The 23,105-nt window shown below is 49.3% G+C and overlaps 7 protein-coding genes across 7 annotated transcripts; 3 read left to right on the top strand and 4 right to left on the bottom strand.

Annotated features, from left to right (window-relative positions):
• Positions 1-1,065: 1,065 nt before the first annotated feature.
• Positions 1,066-4,299, top strand: MYCTH_2123398 (uncharacterized protein; the record flags this gene model as incomplete). Its single annotated transcript, XM_003659700.1, has 3 exons — positions 1,066-1,767; positions 1,830-2,159; positions 2,851-4,299. 3 exons carry the CDS (start codon positions 1,066-1,068, stop codon positions 4,297-4,299), a joined length of 2,481 nt encoding a protein of 826 aa, XP_003659748.1.
• Positions 4,300-5,053: 754 nt separating this feature from the next.
• Positions 5,054-6,466, top strand: MYCTH_2297134 (uncharacterized protein). The gene has a single exon (XM_003659699.1). The coding sequence runs from the start codon at positions 5,140-5,142 to the stop codon at positions 6,286-6,288; it is 1,149 nt and encodes a 382-aa protein (XP_003659747.1). The 5' UTR covers positions 5,054-5,139; the 3' UTR covers positions 6,289-6,466.
• On the bottom strand, positions 6,422-7,852 carry MYCTH_2297133 (uncharacterized protein). Its single transcript, XM_003659698.1, has one exon. It carries the CDS (start codon positions 7,763-7,765, stop codon positions 6,644-6,646), a length of 1,122 nt encoding a protein of 373 aa, XP_003659746.1. The 5' UTR covers positions 7,766-7,852; the 3' UTR covers positions 6,422-6,643.
• Positions 7,853-8,269, bottom strand: MYCTH_2297132 (uncharacterized protein). Its single transcript, XM_003659697.1, has one exon. The coding sequence runs from the start codon at positions 8,191-8,193 to the stop codon at positions 7,939-7,941; it is 255 nt and encodes an 84-aa protein (XP_003659745.1). The 5' UTR covers positions 8,194-8,269; the 3' UTR covers positions 7,853-7,938.
• A 21-nt stretch (positions 8,270-8,290) lies between these two features.
• MYCTH_2297131 (uncharacterized protein) lies at positions 8,291-8,537 on the bottom strand (the record flags this gene model as incomplete). The annotated part of the gene is made up of 1 exon (XM_003659696.1): positions 8,291-8,537. A coding segment is annotated over one exon (236 nt), but the record flags the coding sequence as incomplete, so codon positions are not given.
• Positions 8,538-11,968: 3,431 nt separating this feature from the next.
• On the bottom strand, positions 11,969-12,661 carry MYCTH_2297128 (uncharacterized protein). The gene is made up of 2 exons (XM_003659695.1): positions 12,405-12,661; positions 11,969-12,322 (listed from the first exon to the last, which is right to left on the bottom strand). Exons 1-2 carry the CDS (start codon positions 12,519-12,521, stop codon positions 12,218-12,220), a joined length of 222 nt encoding a protein of 73 aa, XP_003659743.1. The 5' UTR covers positions 12,522-12,661; the 3' UTR covers positions 11,969-12,217.
• Positions 12,662-13,420: 759 nt separating this feature from the next.
• MYCTH_2123395 (uncharacterized protein) lies at positions 13,421-14,671 on the top strand (the record flags this gene model as incomplete). Its single annotated transcript, XM_003659694.1, has 2 exons — positions 13,421-13,456; positions 14,525-14,671. 2 exons carry the CDS (start codon positions 13,421-13,423, stop codon positions 14,669-14,671), a joined length of 183 nt encoding a protein of 60 aa, XP_003659742.1.
• Between the last annotated feature and the right edge of the window lie 8,434 nt (positions 14,672-23,105).

Genomic DNA, 23,105 nt, shown 5'->3' with positions numbered 1-23,105 from the left:
TCCTACGCCAAGGTTTTCCTTCCAATCAGTACTGTGTACCTCCTGACATGATGGACCGAAGTACGCCACACCAGTATTTCAATTCGCGCTTCCCGGTTTGCTGGCGCCACAGCAGCATTCACTAGCAACGACTCAGTTGCCCGCCACATCTTACGGAGGCACTCGCGGTGGCACTTAGCCAACCACATCATTGGCCTGAATCAGATCGCTTTGGATCTCTTGTGACTATGATGTTTTGTATTGCCCTTCTTCGTCTAAATCCCACATTTGTCATCCACGACTGGGATGGGACAGTTTGAATTAGGACATGAAACTCTGTCCGTTTCGTCCCAGAAACTCCTTATCGGGCAGACAAACTCGATAAGCCCGATCCGAGCTTTCGCCCGATCCGGAAAAGCTCGATGCGGAGGCAGATCGTCTACACGGAAAATGCGCTATGAAAGTCTCGATTGTGAGGCTGGTAGGACAGATAGGTATGTAGCTGTGAGGTCATATAATTACAGATTAATCCGTGCTTGACAGCCCCATCACTGTTTGTTGGAGCGCACTCGTTTGCATTTTTCCATGTACATACACCTCCATCTTTGTCCTTGCAGCTGCGATGTCAATGCCCTGGCTCAGATCAAACCACAGCCTGCCAAGCGGTCACTGTGCCACGCTCGCTACTGTGGTAGACCACCTCACTCTCGCGGAAGGAGGCAGGCTTGCTCCCTGTCCCGAGCCACAAACGAACCACGTCTCTGCAGGCCATAATTAGTTAGGTGATAAGACGAATAGCATTGATACGTGAGGCGCCGGTCCTGAGTCTTTCAATTGTTTGGAAGGTTAAAGGATTCGATCAGATGGAGTTTTTACTTTTCGTGCTGGTATTCCGAGCTTGAAGGAGCTGCCAGTGCGAGTTGCTTTGCTCTGGTTAGCGGATGTGGCGTGGGGCGTTAACTAGTGGGGCGGCAGTTAATCTTTCTGCCGTACGCGACCGCATCGCAGTGGGACAACCCACCGTTGCAAGCGCGGTTCGGCGCGTCTCCCTCCCGACGCGCTTGGCCAGCACCAACGAGCCGCACAATGCCGCCACCGAAGAAGCGAAGCTACTTGAATGCAAACCTTGACCATAGCAAGCTGCCACAGCCAAAGAAACGGTCTCGTCCTGAAGTCATTTCCCTAATCAGCAGCGACAGCGAACCGGAGGCTGATGATGTGCACGAGAACCTCAACAACGTCGCGGTTGAGGGCGACAACCGTGACGACCCCGACGGTAACGATGTCGGCGCATCGCCCAAAGTTCAGTCTCACCGTCCGCTGAGCTTGATTGAGCAGTTGCAGTTGGATGCTTTTGATGACCTCAAGGCCGACCTCTGCTTCGAATTGGACAGTCTATGCGAGTCGGCCAGTGAAGACGCCGAGCAAGGACTGCGCGACGTGCTGCGACAATGGGCGGGAGAAGACAAGGCATCACGGCACGCAAGCCATCTGTATTACCGGCTGGATCACAAGTACTGCGATAAACGTTTTCCGCCAGAAGTGTTTGTCAGACGGGATGCTACGGTGACCGCAAGCCTGAGTCGAGTCGCAGGCGACCTGGAGTTCGAACTTTTCCTTGCCCTGCTGGACAGGGACGACAGCAGTCCGACCTTGGACTACCTAGCCCGCAGCGTTGTTGACATTCAAAATGGGCATGAGCTAATCTCGTACATCCCTGTGGACGACAACAACGTGCTGCAGGCGGGGCCCTCTTTGCTGAAGACCCCCGCCTCTGGTTGTGAGACGGTGAGCTCTTGTAAGGTGTCAGATGCTCGGCGTATGTCGGATACTCATTTAGCACTGTTTAGGCAATCTTGATCATTCCTCGAGACGGCCTGGTGGACTTTGTGATGCAATACATCGATAACCTCGCGAACCCCGCCAGCTGCTCCGCCCGAGACCAAAGCCTGGAGGGCGTGGTCAAATACTTCATTTCCCGAATGGTGGACCCAAAAAGCCGCATTCAACTCCTTCCTATATTCAGGGATCTCTGCATTCGGATTTGGCAGCTGGATGGGTCAAAGGGACTCGCGGTACTTCCCGGGTTTACCATCCAGAACCTCCTCACAGCACTAGTCCAGGCGGAAGACTGGAGCTTCCTTGAACAGGCTGCTTCCCGGCTCGGGAACCGTACCCCCGTGGGTTTCTTCACGTGGATAGCCGACCAATTGGTCTCAGGATCGCTGCCCTTCCCTAAACTAGAACCAAGGTCTGTGTTGTGCCTATGGACGCAAGGAGGACTTGACTAATTAATGGGCCCATAGCTTGTTGATCGCTGCCACAGCTTCGACAACCTTGTTTGACAGACTTCACATCGCCTGGCAACTCGTGTCGACAGAGATTCCGCAACCTAATTGCAAACAGCTCGCGCGACAATTGATAGTCGACCTTCCGGAAGATCTGAGTTCATGCCCGCCCTGTTCCGCTCTTGGCCTCCTTCTGATGGATCTAATGTACGTAACGCAGCATGATAGCAAGTTTCTGGAATCCAAGTGAGTATCTCTAGCACTGCCATCCCTTTATGTTGTTCTCCCGAGTGCCCAGTATTAATTCCGAGTGAGGCTTGCCCTAATCGTCGAGAAAAACTCGGCGTGGACATCATTTGTGCTTGGCGTCCTGGACGGCCTCCGCTCCGGACCCCGGCCGGAACACGAAATCTCCTCGATCCCGAAAGGTCTTTTTGAACGCCTGGCACAGCTCTGCATCGACTCTCTCGATGTGTCGAAACTCTTTCAAAGGGGACAGCATGTATTCAAAGATGGCACGTGTGCGTGCCCTGGTCGGTTAACTCGTCAGCCTGGAGCGGCGGGCGCCATTGATGCCCTTCAGCTTGCCGTTACTGTCTCTCAGCTCCTGGCCAACGGCGCGGAGAGTGTGGTGGCATCCCTGGCTTGCAAGATCGTTGCAGATGTCGCACTCATTCCGCGCCAAGAATTTCCCTCTCTCTGGCTGCCGTTCCTGGGTCACCTCCTCAGGATCCTCGAGGAACGCAAGGCTCCGCTGTCGGCACCCCGGTACCGCCACCTCTTCGCCGCGATCCTCGAAACGTATCTGGCACGTTGTGTCGGCCCCTTTCCGTTTGAGTGGACTCCAAAGCTTAGGCGAACCCATTGCCGATGCACCATCTGCAACCTATTCACCCGCTTCCTCTCGAGCAGCGTCTCTGTTGCCAGCTTCAGCTGGCTCTCCTATGAGGCTGTGGGCCACATCAACGCGACCCTGATTCACTCCGCATGGCATCAGTATCGGTGTCAGTTTCGGGTCGAAGACGGCATGCTTGTCGTCAGGAAACTGTACGAGGTTGACCCCAACATCCGGAAGTGCTGGACAGAAAACATGGAGAAGGCGACTCTAAATATCGGGAAGTTGGACGGTCCAGCTCTGCGCGAAATTCTGGGCGACGATTATCCCCGAATTCGGAACTTTGATCAGTCTCATCAAATGCCCCAACAAGCTTCGCCAGTTCCTATCGAGAGTCTCGACGATTTGTGTGAGGGGACAGACCAGCTCACGACGTCATCGACTCCCGGTCCGACCACCAGGGGAGCTCCGTCTAACTTTACATATCAGCCTCAAGCTGCCGAGAGCTGTCCTCAGTCGAACCCATCTGAGCCCCCTCCTTCTGGCCAAAGCCCCCTCATCTCGTATGCTTCGCTGAATCGACCCAACCCAGCGACTGCACCAAGGGATGCGACAAGCATTATGCGCAACTTACACAATAGCTGCGGCATTAGTCGCAATCCGGGTCCGGCGCTCGACCTTAATTTGACGAGCCCTTTCAACCTCTTCTGCGAAGAGTTGGGCGCTAGCCTTCGCAGACGGGGGGGCGGTATAACGTCCAGGACAAGATTTCGGACCGCTGAGAGACGGTGGCTGTTGATGAGTGAGAAGGAAAAAGAACCCTATATCTTGAAGGCCCAGACGTTGCGTTCCCCATCGGGCTCAAACGTCGGCTCGTCGCCACACGCCGCCAAATCCCCGTCGCAACCTGCAGCCTCTTGGTTTTCATCGAATCCGGTGGTCGGACATTCTGGGGCCAACGTTGGATCCGGAGCAACGCAGCCACCCACACCGGCTTCGATCTCGCGGCTGCCGCCCGCCTCTTCTCCTTCATTATCGCGTGTGTTCGGGGCCCCCGCTTCTTCTAGCCGCCTCAACTCGTTGCCATCGGCCCAAGCTCATAGCCAAGGCAAGATAGAGACCGTAACGCAAGCGACATCAGGCATGGCTGGGAAGCAGCAGGCTGCATTGGTGATCGACCTCACCGGAGATGGCTGAAGCTCCCCGGCTCGGTTGGGTTCCTGCGTATGCATATTCCAGATATGTTATGCTGTACTTCACAAAACTCACACGAGGGGAAGGTTTGCTTACCATTCGCGGATACCCTTTTTTTTTCCTTTTCAAGTACGGCGGTTAATCCATGTTGTTCGCATGTTACAGGGCAGCCGGCGCGTGAGAGGCGCTGTGGCGGGTGGGGGGGCCTGTAAAGACTCCGAAGTGTTACTCCTCCAGTGCATGAAGCGCCGAGGCTGTGTGCAGATACCTTACGTACCTTACACAGGCGGCCTCTTAGGCAAACCTCGATTCTCATCAAAAAGCGGGAGCCCATGCAAGTTGCCTTCATTCTCGACTTGCTTGACCGGGTGCTGTGAGGCGATCCGGCCTACTCCGTACAACCAACCGTATTGGAATCATAGCCGAAGGTGGCTTGAAATGCGTCCGCATATCCAACCGCTTATTATTAGCGTATCGGATGTGTGGGGCTACGGCGATTCGCCCGGGGGAGGATTGCGCTCCGGGAGTGGCCCGCTGACATGGGGATTCACGCCAAGGCAGCTCGAGACAGGGGTCTCATCACGCCTCGCGGTTCCCGTGCCGCTTCTAGCTGCCAACAGGATGCAGGTGATTCAAAAGAAGGGCTCGGCCGCCCGGGTTGGGCGTCCTGATGATCTCCGTCTTCACTCACAGCGAAGACGGAGGGATCTCGCGAAGGCCACGACAGGTTTCACGCCGTTGCACCAGCATATACACACCAGTTGCACCCCCGCGCCGTGCCGCTTCGACCACGAAACCCCTCAACCCCTCCCTTCTTAGTGTACGAAGCGCCAGACGCCAGCCATGGCGCTTACAGCCAGCACGAAGCAGAACGCGGGACCGCCGTCCCAAACATCGACGATCTCTCCTGGAAAGAAACAGACGCCTACACTTACTCCATTTGAGTGCCTGCAAAGAGAGTTCAATGACGACCTCGAATATGTTTCGGTCGAGATCGCGGAGAAAGAGACGCGGAAGATGCTCAGGGCAAAGGAGGGCAGGAAGCAGTACCTGCCCGGCCAGCCGCGCATCCGCCTCAACCAGCCGGCGCACAATGCCGACGCCAACGAAGACAAACTTCTCAAGTACCTCAGACAATGCCACAATACCGACGGCCTCGACGAGCTTCTCCCGTACATGCGATACATCTTTGTCCAGACACCATCACACACCCACATCATGCCACTGCACCACCAGAAGTCCCATGCTCGCGAGATCAGGGTAACCGAAAGCCCTGGGCTGCACTTGGTCTGGTACTACGAGCTCATCTTCATCAAACCGATCCCGGCCTACTTCTACTCGCAAGCGTTTTGGGACTATCTGGAGAATGCCGACAAGAAGCTCTACGGCGCCTGCCTCGGCTTCATGCGCAGCTACTACATGCTCATACAGTACAACCTGGACTTTGAACTGGCTTGCAACCTGCGCCTGATCCCACCCAAGGGCGACGGCACCATGCCGACCTATGAAGAATGGTGCGACTTCATCGAGCCCTTCTCCCAGGTCGGCGATGCTCACGTGAACCGGCGATATCACTACGGGGAGCTCCGGCTCACGCGCATCAACCGCGCCGCCGTGCTGTTCAAGTTCAACCTGGCCTACTTCCACATCTACCCGCAGTGGGGCTCCTTCCTCGAGCACACCCTCGCGCCCATCATCACCGTCTTCGCCGTCTGCTCGGTCGTGCTCAACTCGATGCAGGTCAGCCTCGCCGTCATCGAGATCAAGCACGAGAGTAACCAGCCGCTGGGCGGGGCGTGGCCCAGGTTCATGGACGCCTCGCTCTGGTTCCCCGTCGTCGTCATGGTCAGCATCGCCGTCATACTCATCGCCGCCCTGTGCGGCATGGGCATCATGGGCCTGAAAGACCTGTTCCGCGGGAACTACGTTCGGAAGCGGAAGAAGAAGGGGGATCCTAGCGCCGGCACGCGGTCTCACGGTATGGTCTGGTAGAAGACCCGACTTGACCGTCATGTTTGTTGTTATTGCATTATACCTGGCATCTTATTATTCCTGGTTTTGCGGCGGGGGTTAGGATGGGTGGGGGCTCTCCTCCCCTTCACTGAGGTACATAGTGAAAAATTCACCTGTTAATTATCTGGCCCATCTTCTGAGTATAGCCCTTTTGGTCGATGGCCTTGTCTCTCTCCTCTCCACCTCTCTCTCTCCCCTTTTCTCTCTCTCTCTCTCCCCTTTTCTCTCTCTCTCTCCCCCCTTTTCTCTCTCTCTCTCCCCCCTTTTCTCTCTCTCTCTCCCCCCTTTTCTCTCTCTCTCTCTCCCCTTTTCTCTCTCTCTCCTTTTCTCTCTCTCAGACCTTTCCATTCAAGATTCCGTTGGTTTCGGCTTTCGGCTCGGCCCGTTTGACGCCAAAGCGCTGGCCTATCGACACCCAGCCGCCGACGACAAGCAAGATCCTAAAGGCCATGGGGTCACCGTCCTCGCCAAAGGCCCTGTCCAGCGCTCCCTTTACAACTTCCCAATCGACGAATCCCAGCTTGCCCACCGCCTCTTCGGTGCAGATCTCCCTCAGCTTCTTGTGCAGCGGTCCGTCCTTGGGCCATCGGTTCGGCGCCACGTACGGGTGCTTCTTGCGCTCGTACAGCTCCTTGGTGATGTACGGCTTCCCGGCCTCGCGGAGGATCCACTTCTCGCTAAAGAAGGTGGTGACGGCCTTGGTGTTGCCGGCCTTGGTGTTGCCCCCGGCCCAGGGCAGCCGGTTGCGCTCCTCGGCGTCCGGGGTGTACGCCCACTTCACGCTCGGCGGCAGCGCGTTCACGTACTCGGACAGCACGTGGTCCAGGAAGGGCGGGCGCGCCTCGATGCTGTGCGCCATCTCGGTGCGGTCGCCCAGGCAGGTGAGCAGGTTGTTGGCCAGCATCGTCCTGATCCAGAGGTAGTGCGACGTGTGCAAGGGGTGCCACTTGGTCGCCATCTTCTCCTTGGCCGCGGGCGGCATCTGGTTTGCCAGGGCCAGCTGGACGCTGGTGCCGGGCCACCGCTCCTGCACCCACGGCGCGAAGACGCCGAGCATCGGCTGCCACAACTGCAGCGCGTCCAGCAGCCTGGCGCCGTTCAGGTCGCGAAACGCTTCGTCGCCGAGCGGCCGGTGCCGGAACGCGCCGGCACGAGCTAACATGACCTCCCCGAGACCCTTCTGGGCCATCTCCCTGTACCGCTCGCGCAGTTCGTCGTCCTTGGACAGGGCCGAGTCGGGGGTGGCGAGATCGGGCTCGCGCAGCATGTCTTGCAGGAAGAAGGGGTAGCCGGAGAAGTGCTCGTCGGAGCCCTCGCCGGTCAGCACGACCTTGAAGCCGTGCTCGCGCGGGAGGGTAGATAGGCCAAACTTGCCGACGCTGTTGAGGTCCATGTTGTGGTGCTCGCAGTGGTACGCCGAGTCGGCAAAGTTCTCGGCCAGCGTGGCCTCGTCCATGCGCTTCTTGAGGATCTGCACCCCCAGCCAGTTGGCGGTCCTCTCGGCGATTGCTGCATCAAGAGTTGTTGTCAGCACTCCCTAACTCGCTCGCTCACCCCTCCGCTGCATCGCGCGCGTGTTTTTGCACAGTGGACCATCGGTGTCGACGGTCAACGCCGGAACGTAATAAGCTATGCAAGTACGGTACGGCACATACCTGACTCGTCAAAGTTGGAATCTGTCGGAAACTCGATGCTGAAGCAGCAGATCCGATCCGTGGCGTTGCGGTTGCCCATCTTGACGCCCTCCTCTCTCACGAGGTGGGTCACGATGCCGGCCACGAGCGACGAGTCGATCCCGCCGGACAAGTAGATGCCGACCGGCACGTCTGCCCTCAGCCGCATCCGAATCGCCTCGGTCAGCCGCTCTCTCACGCCGAGGATCATTTCCTCCAGCGATCTCGTCTCGGGCACCCGCTATTGAGAATTCCACCGCACCCCCGATCCCCCCTCACTGTCAGCCACTCCTGTTATTTTTTTTTTATTTTTATTATTCTACCTTTGTTCACCCTCCCAGAGGACAACAACAACAACAACAACAACAACAAAACGTACCTTGTCAGCATACTCTAGATCCCAGTACGTCCCCTTGGTCAGCTCCCCGTCGACGCCCAGCTCCACCCAACCGGCCGGCGCCACCTTCTGGACGCCCTGGAACAGGGTCCGCTCGCCGGTCTGCCAGACGCCCTCGACGATGGCGCCGACGTCCCACTCGGGCTCCCAGCCCATGGGCAGGAAGGCCTTGGCCTCGGAGGCGACGAGCAGGCGGCCGTCGCGGGCGGTCCAGAAGAGCGGCTTGATGCCGAAGCGGTCGCGGGCCAGGACGACGCGCCGGTCCCGCTCGTCGTACAGGACGAGGGCGAACTCGCCGCGCAGGCGCGACAGGAACTCGGGCGCGCGGCCGCCGCAGGCCAGGTACAGCGCCACGACCAGCTCCGTGTCGGCGCGCGAGCGGAACGCGTACCCGTGCTCGGCCTCGAGCCAGCGGCGCAGGGCGTCGTCCGGGTCGTAGATCTCGCCGTTGACGGCCGCGTGGACCCGGTTGCAGGGCGAGTGGTCTGTTTATCGTTTTGTTTTGAGCGGGTTTTGGTTTCACGTCAGGGCTGGCTCACGGGTCTACTTTGGTTTCGTTCTGAGTTTAAGAGAAGGGGGGGGGGGTAACCACGTACGAGGTTGGTTTGCCGAAGGAGAAAGATCGTTGATGGAGAGTCGGTTGTGAGCGAGGCCTGGAGTTACACATATTCCTGTTAGCAAATTTTATTCTTTTCATTCCTATTTTTTTTTTTTTTTGTGGGGGTGAGTGGTAAACGCAGGCGGAGAGGGAGGAACGTACCGACAGAGGCATCATCGTTGATCCAGATGCCTTTTGCGTCGGGCCCGCGGTGGGCGATCAAGTCGAGGCTCTTGCTGAGTCTGTCCTCGAGCTCCGCGCGTGTCTCGGGTGAACATGGCTGGCGTTGCCGCCGGTCAAGGGCAATGCTCGCGCTGATTCCGCACATGGTGTTTTTCGAGGACGGGCTAGTCACGGGATGAAGGAACGGGACGATTGGTCGTGCCCGAAACGATCTTCTTTCTTCCGCTTATTAGCAACGGGCGGTTTAATTACTTATACAGGTAATACACCTTCTTACCGAGATACCGACGCCCATTCGGTGATCAGCCGACCACCCTCAGTCGCTGCCGGTTTAGGTCACATCTTACACCTGTTGGATGCCACTGCTGATGCCGCGACACAGAAGTAATAGTCCCACCGTAGCTTCAGAGTGGCCGGTACCCGGGCGAGCGAGAGTCTTGCGGGATAGTGGCTCCCGGACCTCCGTTATTACCGGTTTCAACCCGGGCTTGCCTCTCCACGTTGACTAAGTGGCCATGCTGCGCATTAGGTAATTGCTTGCTCCCGGGCGGTGCAACCACCGCAACCGCCGCAACCTTGAATCATGGTACTGGTCCTTTTGCGAGGCCGGGGCTTTGTTTGGCGGGTCCGCTTTTGACGATTCAGGGGATGCGGGTGAAGCGGTTGGATGAGGATGTTCCCGAGGCCATTCCCCCGCATCCTCCTGGTGGCATTGCCCGATCCGCCACCACCATTGTCACACGGATAGGATGTACACCCAGGGCGGGAACATGACGTGACCGTTGGGGGGGGTTAGGGGGCTCAACAACCGGTACGTCACTCAGCTAACCCTCTGCTCCGAGGTCCCGAGCGCCATCAGGCTCCCGCCTAATTGATGATTAATCAAGGCCCCGTCTCGGAATTCCAATTCCAGTTCTCGGAGAATTCATGATTTGTCAAGACAGTCTCAGAAACGCAGTGCTCGCTAACTCGTTTGATTGCGCCATTCATCGTCCCATGAAGTTAATATCTATTTGTTTGCTGAATCTTGAAAGTAGGTAGACTCCGCCTTGAAAGTTCTCATCATCCTCTTGCTGTATTATCACTTAAGATGGAAATGTGTAGGAAGCGCTAGTCAAAGTGATTGTAGTAAGGAACGTTGGACCGATTGATTGGCGAGAAAGGAGCCAAGTCTGAGCACAATTGAGTACTATGATAATTAGCGCTTATTTCGCTCACCAAATATCTCACCTCAGATAGGGTGCCTTACTCATGTCTTCCTTCACCTCGTTCTTTGTCCAGTGACCGTGGACGGTGGCGATGAGTTTATCGTATACCCGAGGTAGTTGTTGGCTGCCCAAGGTAATGTCATATTTCAGGGGATGATGTCAGGGTTCGCGTACATCTCCAGAACACGGGGCTACCACGGGAGAGGAAGACTTTTCATGTGTTCACAACATGCACTTCGCTTGGTTCCATCAGTATGACGCAATTTGGAGCCCGGCTCTCGAGACCAGACAAGGGTATAGACCGCGATAACGAACATTCGATGGGTTTTCGGCGCCTTTCCCTTCTCCCTTTCATTGTCTAAATTTCATCTTACTTTTTTGGGTGGGGAAGAGGGGGGGTTCTTTCTTTCTACGTAAAACACGGTTACTAATGGGTTCGTAAACCGTAATTATAGTTTGCTAATTACTGCACGGTCAGATGGTGCTGCAATGCTGATGACCAGAAACCGCTGTGATCGGCACTTTCTGAACTCTTAGTATGAGCCTCAAAAGTTGTAGTAGCGGTTAATTACTTCCAGATGCCGGAGGTATGTGGGAGGTGCGTAGTCTAAATACGCGTAATATGACCCTGGGTGCTGACACGGTGTGCTCACATTTGACTCCCTGTCAGCCCGGCCCTGTACACGTTATACTACTTCCTGGCTATTCGGTCCTGTTGATGTTCCAAATAGGTTGTCGAAGGGAGAGACGTTAGAGCAACCCCAGAAATCAAACCAACCCTCTCCGTAAAAGAAGGAGGTCAAGGAAGTCATCAGGGATGTCGCCGTGTCTGAACTCCGACAAGATACTGTACACAACCTTGAACGTGATGGAGCGAATTGATTTCAGTAAGCTGTTATTTCCGCTGTGTCCCCGCAATGCATTGAACTATTTATCTTTTTAAAGCTGGGCTAAACCCTCGCTCGGCGATAGACATAGCCAGGCATCACACGCTACGATCTGGCCTATTGTTTTTCAGACCATATAACCGATTTCAACCACTTATTATATCCCTAATAACTCTCATTCCCGTCGAGCCGTCAGCTTACATCGTTCCAGCCTCCTAGCCCTTGCAAGTCGACAGGTTTACAGCCGTCTAAAGTACACGCCGCAATGCGTCTCAGTGGGAGGGCGTTGGCATGGGTGCCCTGGATTCTATCGAAGTGGTCGTGCCTAATAGCAGCCAACCAACGGCAGAGACACCTCGTAGAGGCAGTGGCAGGGCCAGAGACTCCCGGGCAAGCCGGGGAGGTAATACAGCTTAGTCAGGCTAGTTGCTTAGAAAAAAACACGCTTCGCCAGATTCGAATTATATTTCGTTTTTGAGCGATTTAGCGGCTGCAGATAGATTTGATCAATGAGTTCAATTGAACTGGCGTCTCTGCAGGAGCCGAAGTGAGCGCGCCGGGAGGGTGCGAGGGTTAGGGATATCTATAGGTATGGCCACATGGTACGGTATGAAAAGATAGGCATTATGGTCTGAAAAGGATGTCTCTTTTTCTTTCCTATTATTTTTTTTCTCGTGGTCAGGATCATTACGGTCTTTCAAACGCCAAAATGTGGTGGATTTGCGATCCCATTCAGTTAGGGTTAGTGCTTCGTATCTTCAAGCAGGTGCCGTTGTAATGTTGTCCTTGATCTTGACATCATGAAGGGTAGTTGGCCGGCTCAGCCCTCAAGGCTTCAGAAGATGCGTTACATAGGTATAAACAATCAATAGGTACCCAGAAGGAGCCAGTCCTCAACACAACCGAATCGAGTCCCCTGCTCTCCACCTGCACTCCAGTTTCCACCGTGATTCTCTTTAGCTTTAACCGATAGGAACGCACAGCGCCTCGTCGTCAAAGAGTCCGCATTTCAGGCCCGCGCAGCAGTCGGATTCTACTCGGCAGGATGACAGGATGGTGTGGCAGGCCTGGGCTTGTTAATCACATGGAGACACGCGATTGTCACTTGGATCATCATTGAGAAAAAACACTGGTAAGGTAGCGACATACAGTGTTTCTGGCGTGGGTTAGAACGGCAAATGGCTCCTCGGACTGGCGCCTCGGGAGGGCCAAACCGGTGGCCAGCCCCAACAGGAAAAAGAAGACGAAGTGGATAGTGTACCTCATGTTGCCGGATCAAATGAGAAGAAAATCAGGGCCTGCCCGATCCGGTGTTGGTGACGTCGAGTCCCCAAGTTGAAGAAGAAAAGGGGGTATTGTTCACCAAAAAGGAACCGAAAAAAATGAGAAACAAAGGCCAAAAAAAGGTGGGCAAGAGGGACGGTTACGGACCGAGGGCGCCTGTGGACTTTAATTCTAGTTTATTGCCACTAGTGATCGCCCGTTGGAACGCTGGAAAAGCGAAACGGGTTGCCGATTCACTCATTGTCCAAGCGTTCAGTGGGCCGGTCCGGGGAGGTTCGTCTGATGGTTAATTATTGTTGAATTTCTGAAACGGACGTGGGGTTGCGGATGTGCGCTAAACTCGAAATTTTACGCCAGGCCCGCAAATCATGTTTGCTATCGAGGTGTGCACGCAGGGAAGCGCATTGAGGGAAGCGTTTCAAGTTCGATGGCACCCCCAAAAGCTGCGGGGCACATTATCCATTTGGGCGCTTCCGTGGATTCGGGGGGGTCGCCGGCCAAACTTGAGATGAACTTTTCGCCCATAAAAGTTCTGTGTCTGCTCAGGAGGGTCCAGAACTGGTAGCTATAAGGACAAGAAAACGCACCCTTTGAACAACAACGAAAGACCAGAAGCTGTCGTTGTGGGGAGTGTAAAAACGCGAATCTGGACCTGGCATCCGTACTTCACTTCCTTTTTGGTCAAGATTACTGACTCAGCAGAGCTTAGGTCACGTGTTGAAGACGCTCTCTGAGGATTAAAACGGTAGCGAACGGGTATTGGAATTCCAAGTTGAGAGGTAATCCCGATTCTTCAACCCAAGTCCAGATCTCTCATCAGCCACTGTTTGGCTAAGAGCAGCCTCTCCACGCGGATCACAACCTGGAACCCCACTTTTTCCATGGCACAACCTGCGGCATCCTCCGCTCGCGCCCTGGTCAGCCTCTTCCTTCTTCCTCCTCCATCCTCTATCACCGAACTCTATAGCATATATACGAAGAGCGTTAATTTCCGTATCCATCCATCTACCACAGGTTCTAAAAAGGATTCATCATACGGCCTAGAGTTTAGAATTTAAGTTGCGCTGCCCGAAGCTACAAGTAAGTCCTGCTCTATGTCGGCACTTCCTTCCTCGTAAAGATTATGGAGAAATAGATACTAACCCGCGGACCAAATCGTACTAGAACTGCCAGACAATTTTGGACGTAAAGAGCATTCTCTATGAAAACAAGCACGGAAAAGAGATAGCAGACTCTTGTCAAAACTGGATACACGGCGCACCGTAACCTGCTAGCGTCGTCCCGACAGTTTGGAAGCGAAAGCGATACGCCACACCTCCAATCGGCCATAGGTCCCGGGACACCGACAGGTCCCTGCCTGGGGATATAAGGGTGCTAGGGCGCTATTCCCGAGGATGTGCCGAGACAGATTTGATTTAAATCAGTCTCAGCTGCTTCGCTAATTGGCCGGATATAATCAGACAGAGCCCCTGCGCCCGCGTTGGCGCCAAGGCGCGTCGCGATCACCAACCACGCTCCGTGCCTTCACGCGCATCATCTCGCACAGAAGCAGATCAGTCATCACCGGGGTGATGCAGCCCCCTATTGTCACGATCATAGTTACCATCAACTTGAAGATATCAAGTGGATATCCGCGGAGAAGCGCTTGGCCAGCTCTAATAATATCAGAATTCTTGCATCTGGTCGCTCGAGTAAAACACCCAGCTTGTTGCCTGCGGAAGCCCATCTAGAAAGGTAGATGCGATCATCATACAATAAGGTTCTTGCCGCCGCCAGATTCGTGCTCCTTTTGGTTTCCGGGCCAACCTGGTGACATTTGTTTACTGCCCCTGAGAAGGAACTCGCTCGAAGATATCTCGATTACTTCACTAAGCTGGCTCTTGGACACCGGGGCTGAGTGACCTACGCAGCCACTCCTTGGTCCGGCTATCCGCCCTGACCGCCGCAGAAGACTAGGCTAAGCAACCCTGCTAACTCTTTCGCAGATACAGTCAGTTCTACAGCATCAATACCTCCAGACGCACCAGTTCCAGGACCCCCCGCCGCCGTACGGCAAAGAGGGCCGGAGCCCGGACATGGTCTTTCTGGAAAGGACCGGCACGTTTCCGGCTACGCAGCTCCACATCGAATGATCTTACGGCTAGTCGTAGGTGGTTGCTCCCTCCTTAACGATCATCCTTAGATGGATCGGCGAAGTTGGTGCTATTTATATTGTGATCGTGACCCTTAGCTCGACCTTACAAACAAGCTTTGTATGGCTTAGGTCTAGCTTATTAACTTGCAGCCTAGGTTTAGACAAGCGACGGCCTCGGTAGCACTCGAGGTGCTGCCGTATGTATCTACAGTTTGAACCGTACTACGGGCAGATGGAACTGTATAGATAACCATGTACTTATATCTAGACTACCGGTTTGGGAAGAAGGATGGCGACGATGTGGCTGTCTGTGGGGGGGTGTTGATCGACCGGGACCCACTAGGGTTCCCGGCCCCACCAGGGTTGCAGCACCCACATCTTCCTGCAGGGTGCCACTGTCTTCCTTCTCCACCATCATCATCACCATCACCACCGTAGCAGAGACATACGAAGATCGTTGCTTTTCCGCACCCATCGTCCCACACAGCTCGATCGGCGCTCTCTTCCAGACCACGGCCAGTGTGCTGAGCGAGGCGGCGGAGAGCAGCAAGAGGCCAGCAGGATACAGGGCGGCTCTTGATTAGTATCAGAAGCTGTAGAGCTTCCAAGAGTATTAGCCACGCGTTTGCCACAGCTGTATAAGGCTGTTCAACGCATTGGCCAGTCCCTTTGTCTATAAATACTACTCCTTTTATCTCCTTTATAGATAGTTTAACAAGGTACTCTTTTCTTTCGTATAGCCACCTACCATAGACTATTTTTAACGCTCCCGGAAGCTTATCACTACGTTTAGCAGTTATAAGCCTAGCGCCTTGACTACTCCTCTGCCGACGTATCTTTAATATTAGTAGTATCTTCTTCTATTACGAACTCTCTTACCTTGCTTTAATATACTTTTAATGATATGTCTATTATATCCAAGATCCTAGTTAAGACTTCTATATACCTTATTAGGCCTAGTTCTTAGAACTTGTAGTATATTAAACTATAGTTATAGGCTAAATTTACTAGTATATAGGGATTTGTTAACCTTAATAGTAATCGTAAGCTAGATCTAGAAGTTCTATAGTATTTAACTTATAAGTAAGCTAGAGATAACCTTATCTTAGCTTCCTAGGAGTAACTCCTAGAAGGATTATTACCCTTAATATCTATAGATTTAATACCTTCTAATATAGCTATTATAACCGAATTTATATAATTATAAGACTCCTTTTATAAAGATATTATATATACTATAGATATTAGTAAGTAGATAGGATAGCTATAATATTAGCTAGTATATACTATAGATCTTAAACTCTATAAAGCTATAAAAGCGTATAAGAAAAACAATATTAACCTTATTAGGGGGATTATCTAGGTACTTTGCTCTATACTTATACTATCTATTGTAACGTTCTATATAATGGTTATAATATAATATATAGCTAGTCTTAATATAGCTAAGCGTTTAAGAGTTAATCTATAGCACTAGATTTGTAACTTTAATATTACCTTTTAGTAAGCTATCTAATATAATATCCTAGAAGTATAAGGTATATAAGAACTTTATACCTTTCTTAATACTATCGTTATATATATCTTACTAACCTAGGTAACGAATAAGAGGATAGAAATCGAGCTTACTAATAGTATAGGTTAGTTATTTCTAGAGCTTAGTACCTTTATTATAATAGCTAAGATCCTAATTAATAATAATATCTAATCTAGAGTCTCTTAGAAGTATAGAATCTTCTTAATAACTTATATACTAATACTTCCTATAGCTTAAAAGAGTAGTAAGGAAAGAGGCAGAGACTCGCGCGCTTAGTAGTATAATACAAGATATCTATATAAGCGTCTAAGATATCTATAGGATCTAGCAGACTACTATATACTTAAGCAAGCTATCTATAGTAACAAGTAACGCTTATACCTTTCTAATAAGAAGTATAAAAGGATTTGCTGGAAGCTTAATAAGCTAAAGTAGGCTAGACTGAAAAGTTAACTTATCGCTAAGTAGGGGGAGCTATCCTATTCTAGGTAGTTAGAGGTAGGATATCCTAGTTCCCTTAATACGTTAATTATTAGCCCTTAACTACTTGGTAAGCTCTTAACTTACTATAAGGCGTTTAATATAGTTGCTCTATAACGTTATCCTCTTTCGGAAAGCACTTTACTAGACTTATATAGCGTAACCTACTTAGTTAATGACAAGAAGTTCCTTTTGCCCAAGATATTTATTAAGGTAGATAATCCTAAGTTCGTTAAAGCAGGTACGACGACCTTTCCTATTAGTAAGAGGGGCACTTAGATGATTAAGAACGTTCTAGATGGATTATATAGACTATATACTAAGAACCTAACACTTAAAGATATTGCCATTGTCAAAGGATTCTATATTAATATTATCTTAAAAGCTCTATTACTTAAGGTAGGCACTTAATATTATAGCTTGGATTATTCTCTATATTTCGGTATACTAAAAAATAACGTTATCCTTTATAAGTTGGAATGTAAGTATAATCTTACCTTCTTAGAATATAAGCTACTTTTCTACTACTTAAGCTTCTTAGACTATATCTTAATTAGTAAAGCAGGTATTATAAACATTTATATATCCTTGTAGAACGTATTTGCTATATATAATAGAAGGTCCTGGATATAAGTATTACCTACCAAGAGAGAGAACACTAAGGATCTTTAGTACTTAAGAGCTAGCTACCTTAGACTAGAAGCGTTAAAAGCGCTTATTAATAACGTTAGAAACGTCTATATTAAAGGGATAGCACGTATTAAGTACAAGAGCTATACTTGTACTTACGTAAGCAAGGTTATCTCTAGGAAAACACTACCTAAGTAGAAGTCTATACGCTTATTCTAGTAAGTAGCCTAAGATCTATTTGACTATCCTAAAGCAATTAATAGATCGCGATAGCTACTTATAATTATTAACAAGTATAATAGAAAGCTCTTCCCTTTCCTCCTGACGACAAAGTCGCTAGATTAGATTATAGAAGTTATCTAGAATTTCGAGAGCTAGGTAAGACGCTAATATAGGCTTACTATCTATAAGATTAAGTAGAATAACGATATTACGACGATTAATTTAGCAGGGCATATACTAATATACTACTAGACTTAGGCTATAGAAAGCGATATTGATCTTAAACTCTTACCTTTATATACCTATAAGCCTAATAGATTAGTAGAGCGAGTAAGGTAAGAACTAATCTTACGTTTAATTAAGATACTTAATAACGCGAATCTACCTACAAAGCTCTAATTAGAAAGCATATAAGTAGTAGTATACTTATATATAATAAGCCTAAGCTATACTTACTCGTTTAATACTCCTAATAAGGTACTTTATAGCTAGTTTAAATAGTATTTTCGCTAGTACAAACCTAGCTTAATAATTACATTAACTAGCGACTTATACCTAGACTAGAGTAGCATCTTAATACACCCAAGGGGAAAAGCTTCTCTTATATCTTTACGAAAACCCTACCAAAATACACGAAACTACTATCGTTAGAAAGCGCTCAAAAAACGCTATCTAATGGTACCACTTTCAACTGCACGCGAGCCGTTGCGGCTGTACAACAGGCATCGCAAGCGTGGAAGCCGTATCCGACCGCATTCCGACCATACCTCGTACGCCCGTCAAAATTTTTACCGTACGGACTACCCGGAGCCCCTGAACGCCCCGAAACGTAATGTCGATTTAAAGCCTACTGCCAAGCTACTAAGTGGGGAGGCCTATAGCTTCGAACTAATCAAAGGGGGGCCTATTATAGACCTACCCTACCCTGGATATTAAGGAGCTAAGGGGTCTTGTTATATAGCTAGTCGACCTTATACTAAGCCCTGAACGGGGTAGGGCATAAGACCTTACTAATAGGTTCTTATAGGGTCTTATAACTACTATTATAGGCCCGGTTCTAAACTTATAGGAACTCGTGGCCGAGGAAGTCAAAAAGGGGCTTAAAGAAGCCTTTAAGGCTACCCCCTGCCCTACCTAGGCATAGGTAGCCGTAGGACTATAATAAGGGGTAATAGCCCCTTAAGGAGGCCTGCCGTCGGCTAAGGTAGTGCCGTTATAGGCCTTGCGGGAGGTTACGATACGGAATGCGAGCCTATGGGAGGACCTTAAAGCCCGAACCCTGGCCGAGATAGTCTAAGCAGTTAACAGGGCTTCTAGCTGCTAGGGAGCTATTACGGCTAGGAAGCTCCTAAGTAGGGATATAGTAGTGGTCTTTAAAGATAAGGCTACTAAGGATTGGTATTTGGCTAACAAGCGATAGGTGGCTATAGCCTTCGGAGAGGAGGCTAGGGAGGTCGGTAGGGCCTATATAGTCCTAGCTAAAGGAGTCCGGAAGGAGGAGCTATAGGGGGTTAGTAAATAAGACTTCAAGGGGGCCGTAGGCCTACACTCGATCGAAACGGTCAAGTTCCGGCTGCTAAAGAGCCTGTAAAGGAAGTGGGCCACGGTACTCCTCGGCCTACGGGACCTCGAAGAGGCCTAGAAGGCCTATAACGAGGGCGTGGTCTAGGATGCCTAGGTACTAGACTATAAGCCTTACTAGGATACTCTAGAGCCAAGGTAGTGCTATAGGTACTAGAGCTTCGGCTATACCTAGCGGTATTATTAGCGGCCAGCCTATTGTAGCCGTTATGGCGCAAAGGCCTATAGAGAGGGGGGGAAGACTAGGGAGGCCTAGTGCTCTACCTACTCTAACTAACTCCCTTATAGGTATATAGCCTATAGGGGCCCCTATATAGCTTAGTATAGGGGCTGCCTAAAGAAAGTCGAAGCCTAGGAACAGGCTAGAGAGGCCTATTAGTATAGACCCCGAACCTTCTAACTACTAGAGCAATGTGACGAACCCAACTCAGACTTCTTCTGAAAGGGTTCAGACGAAGGTGGATTGAGCGGGACAAGCAGGCAGGTTGTCACGGAAATATGCATGCAGATGCCGCCTGAGCCACTGGCACGAACGGGCCAATTAAGCCGAAGGAATGATGGACCAATCAGGACGGGATCACGCTTGGCAAGAAATGATCCTAACAGAGGATCACTAGCTCACGATATAAGCCAGGTAAGCTAGTATAAATGATCACTACGACTGCTAGTGATCCTAGGAGTATATATATATATAAATAGTCACTCGTTATAGTAGACTCTAGGAGTTTACCAGTAGTAATAATCATAATTACAGTACTTATACTAAGCATTGCTAATTACTATAAGAGATAACTCTAAGTATTGTTATAAACCCTTTAGCTTTACCAAATCCCTTAGACAACCTATACGCTTGTCTTACTCAATCTACCTTCGTCTAAACCCTTTTAGAAGCAGTCTAAGCTAGGTTCGTTACACGTTATTACTACTCCCTTTGTTCTATCATGGTTTAGAACGGAGGTGACTTTGACCTCGATATCGACATGGCTACTAACGTTACGGCCGAATAGCTGCTTACTTAGCTTGGTTAACTCTAGTAGCAGATCTAGGAGTTAGACTAGAGAGATAAGGCTACTTAAGCTCGAATTAAGGAACTTGAGAACTATAAAAAGTACTTATAGAAGTTAGTTAACGAGGCCTATACTAAAATCGAGGCACTCGAGACCGCTAAAGCGAGCTATATTAAGATCAAACTACCTAGCAAATATAGAGGAACTAAGGAAGATCTTATAGGATTCCTAACAAACCTCTGATCTTACTTCTAGCTTAATAACGACAAGTTTCTAGACAATAAAGCCAAAGTCTTCTATATAGCTACGAGACTAGAGGGCAAGGTACTTAGATGGTTTAAGCCTATGTAGAACGACTATCTTACTAAGGAAGACGAAGACGACCGAGACATATTTACGTAGGCAGTCTTCCAATCTTACGACCGTTTCGAAGAAGAGCTTTGGAAGGTTTTTAGCGACAAAGACGAGAAGATTTATATATAAGAAAGACTCGCTAATCTCTAATAGACCAAGTTAGCAGCCTCCTACGCTGTATAGTTTAGATAGGACATGCTTAAGTCTTAGCTTAATAATAAGGCATTAATATAATTATTCTATAACGGCTTAAAGGAAAAGGTTAAAGACAAGCTATATAAGTACGATTAGCCTAAGACCCTAGACAAATATATTATATAGGCTATTAGAATTGATAATCGACTCTATATATAAGAGTAGTAAAAACGAGGTTAAATAAATAGAACTATAGTTAAGGCTAATGATAAGAAAAAGCGAGTGTATATTAGTACCTTATACGGGATGTACCCTGGAGCTATAGATATAGATATAGCGTAGAAGCAGGACTAGAAGAAGACGACTAAAGACAAGTCTAATGTTACCTACTATAATTATAGAAAGAAAGGGCACTATAAGTAAGAATGCCGGAGCCCGAAGAAAGAATGGAAACCAACCCCTAGAAAGGAAATTATGACTATTGACAAAACTACTAAGGACGTCATCGAAGTAACAGCCACAAGCTACAAAGACAAGGGCAGTAATATAGACAGTCTTGGACACGATAGCGACGGTAAAGACAAACAAGTACCGTACTCCGAACTGGTCACAATAGACCTAGAGACAGGTCTTGCCGAATGGGATATGGTAGGAAAATATATACCGCTAGTTTCGATTCTCCTGGCCTTAAGGCAATAGGGTTTTATAGTTATATAGAGGTAGGATAGATTATAGATAACTAATACCTAAGGAATTAAAAGACCTAGACCTAATGTTCTATTCCTCTAGGAACGAATTAAATAGTATTGTAACGAAGTTTTTTAGCTTAATACAGAACTGCGTAAACGAGATAGACACTTAATTTGACTTGCTTACTAGAGCGATAGAATAAGAGACAAAATAAGGGAACTCTAACGTATTATAGAAACTATCAAAGGAGAATAGCCTATAATATACGATAGGCCTAATAGCTATACTAAGTATCTTGACAGCTAATAACTTAGTAACGACGTACGGAACCTAGAATACTAGTTTATATAAGTAAACCGTAGAAAAGACAAGCATATATAGGAAAGCTATTAGAAGAAATACTCCTATATTAGTATTAGAGTACCTACAGTCTATATATAATAGGAAGGATTTAGGAAAGAATTCTAATACCTCCTAGGCAATGCTACGTAACTATACCCTCGACACAAGGCACATGCGTAAGTGCCCTAGTTCTAGTGTGTGGCATACGAATGCCAATACCACTTCTATGACAAATTCGAAAATAATCACTGGCCGACCTGACAAGGAAATGAGGACGGAAGCTTATACCCTATGGAATAGGTCTACGATGTAGGAAATAGAGCGGCCGAATTGCTCTGGAAGATCGAAGCCCGTGATCTAGAAGGTATTACGATAGTTCTAAGACAAGCCTAGCCTAGGTACTACGGAACCGGACGAGATACGTAGGACTTATGCTAGAGTAACGATTGCCTCTATTACGCGGACGAAAAGAAATTGCGAATTCGGGAGCTTTAGACGAAGCTATGGTACGTACGACGGAAAGCAGAACGGACCTAATAGTAGGAAGCCGTAAGCACTTAATGGCTTATAAAAATAAGTACGATTAACGAAGCCGCTATTAGCCGAATAACTGAAGAGGTTAGCACTGACCTGGGAAACGGGTCAGGGCCCTTCGAGGGGCCTAAAAACTATTAACGCCCGTATAGCGGCGAGTAGTAGCATAGTATAGGAGGGACTAGTGTAAGAGACTACTATACTAAGACCTCCTAGCAGAAACATAGGAAATCGCTATAATCTTTGGATGACGGCGGTAAGACAAGCAATTATAGATAATAGTATAGTAGAAATAGCACGAAATGCTCGTACTAGTAGATAGTAGAGTAGAGATGAACCTGATTTTGCCGATACTTGTAAATTAGCTATAGATACCCTAGAGAATGAAGCGGAAGTATAGTATAGTCAAAGGGCTATTTCCGACGTAATAGGTATATAGAGAGACCAAACCGATCGATATCACTATAGCAGGGAGGATTATAGTAGTCATATTTAGTATTATAGATATAGGCAACAACAAAGACATAATATTAGGGTTACCATAGTATGAAGATTATAACCCGGACATTAGCTAGAAGAATGGTAGCTACCTGCGACCCCGAATGGAGTCGTATTTAACTAGTAAGATGGAGAGCGTGTAAGGATCGCGAGTAGACGATGCTTAAGGAAAGGCATGTCCTATAGATCTACTATAAGAGACAGATAGTAGTAGGCAGACTACTATAGACTCTGGAAGAGGTAGTATAACGATATCGATATCGCGATAGGAGGAACGAGCTGAATCGCCGATAGCTATTCTCTCCGTTAACAAATGCGGAGCACTATAATAGGAGTGGTAGGTTAAGATAAGAGAAATCGCTAACATCGCTATAGATAGAACCAAGTTCGTATACTATTAGAAAACCAAGAGACGAGACAAG

This window comes from Thermothelomyces thermophilus, chromosome 1 (assembly GCF_000226095.1).
Source record: "Thermothelomyces thermophilus ATCC 42464 chromosome 1, complete sequence".
Classification (NCBI taxonomy): domain Eukaryota; kingdom Fungi; phylum Ascomycota; class Sordariomycetes; order Sordariales; family Chaetomiaceae; genus Thermothelomyces; species Thermothelomyces thermophilus.
Note: the sequence above shows the minus strand (reverse complement) of the source record. Positions and strands in the feature narration are given on the sequence as shown.

Excerpts from the sequence above, each read along its gene's own strand:
- MYCTH_2297128 (XM_003659695.1), bottom strand. The coding sequence starts at position 12,521 with ATGAGGTACACTATCCACTTCGTCTTCTTTTTCCTGTTGGGGCTGGCC. Across the intron at positions 12,323-12,404 it reads TAACCCACGCCAGAAACACT|GCCTGCCACACCATCCTGTC; the intron begins GTATGTCGCTAC and ends TAACAAGCCCAG.
- MYCTH_2297134 (XM_003659699.1), top strand. The coding sequence starts at position 5,140 with ATGGCGCTTACAGCCAGCACGAAGCAGAACGCGGGACCGCCGTCCCAA.
- MYCTH_2297133 (XM_003659698.1), bottom strand. The coding sequence starts at position 7,765 with ATGGACGAGGCCACGCTGGCCGAGAACTTTGCCGACTCGGCGTACCAC.
- MYCTH_2297132 (XM_003659697.1), bottom strand. The coding sequence starts at position 8,193 with ATGATCCTCGGCGTGAGAGAGCGGCTGACCGAGGCGATTCGGATGCGG.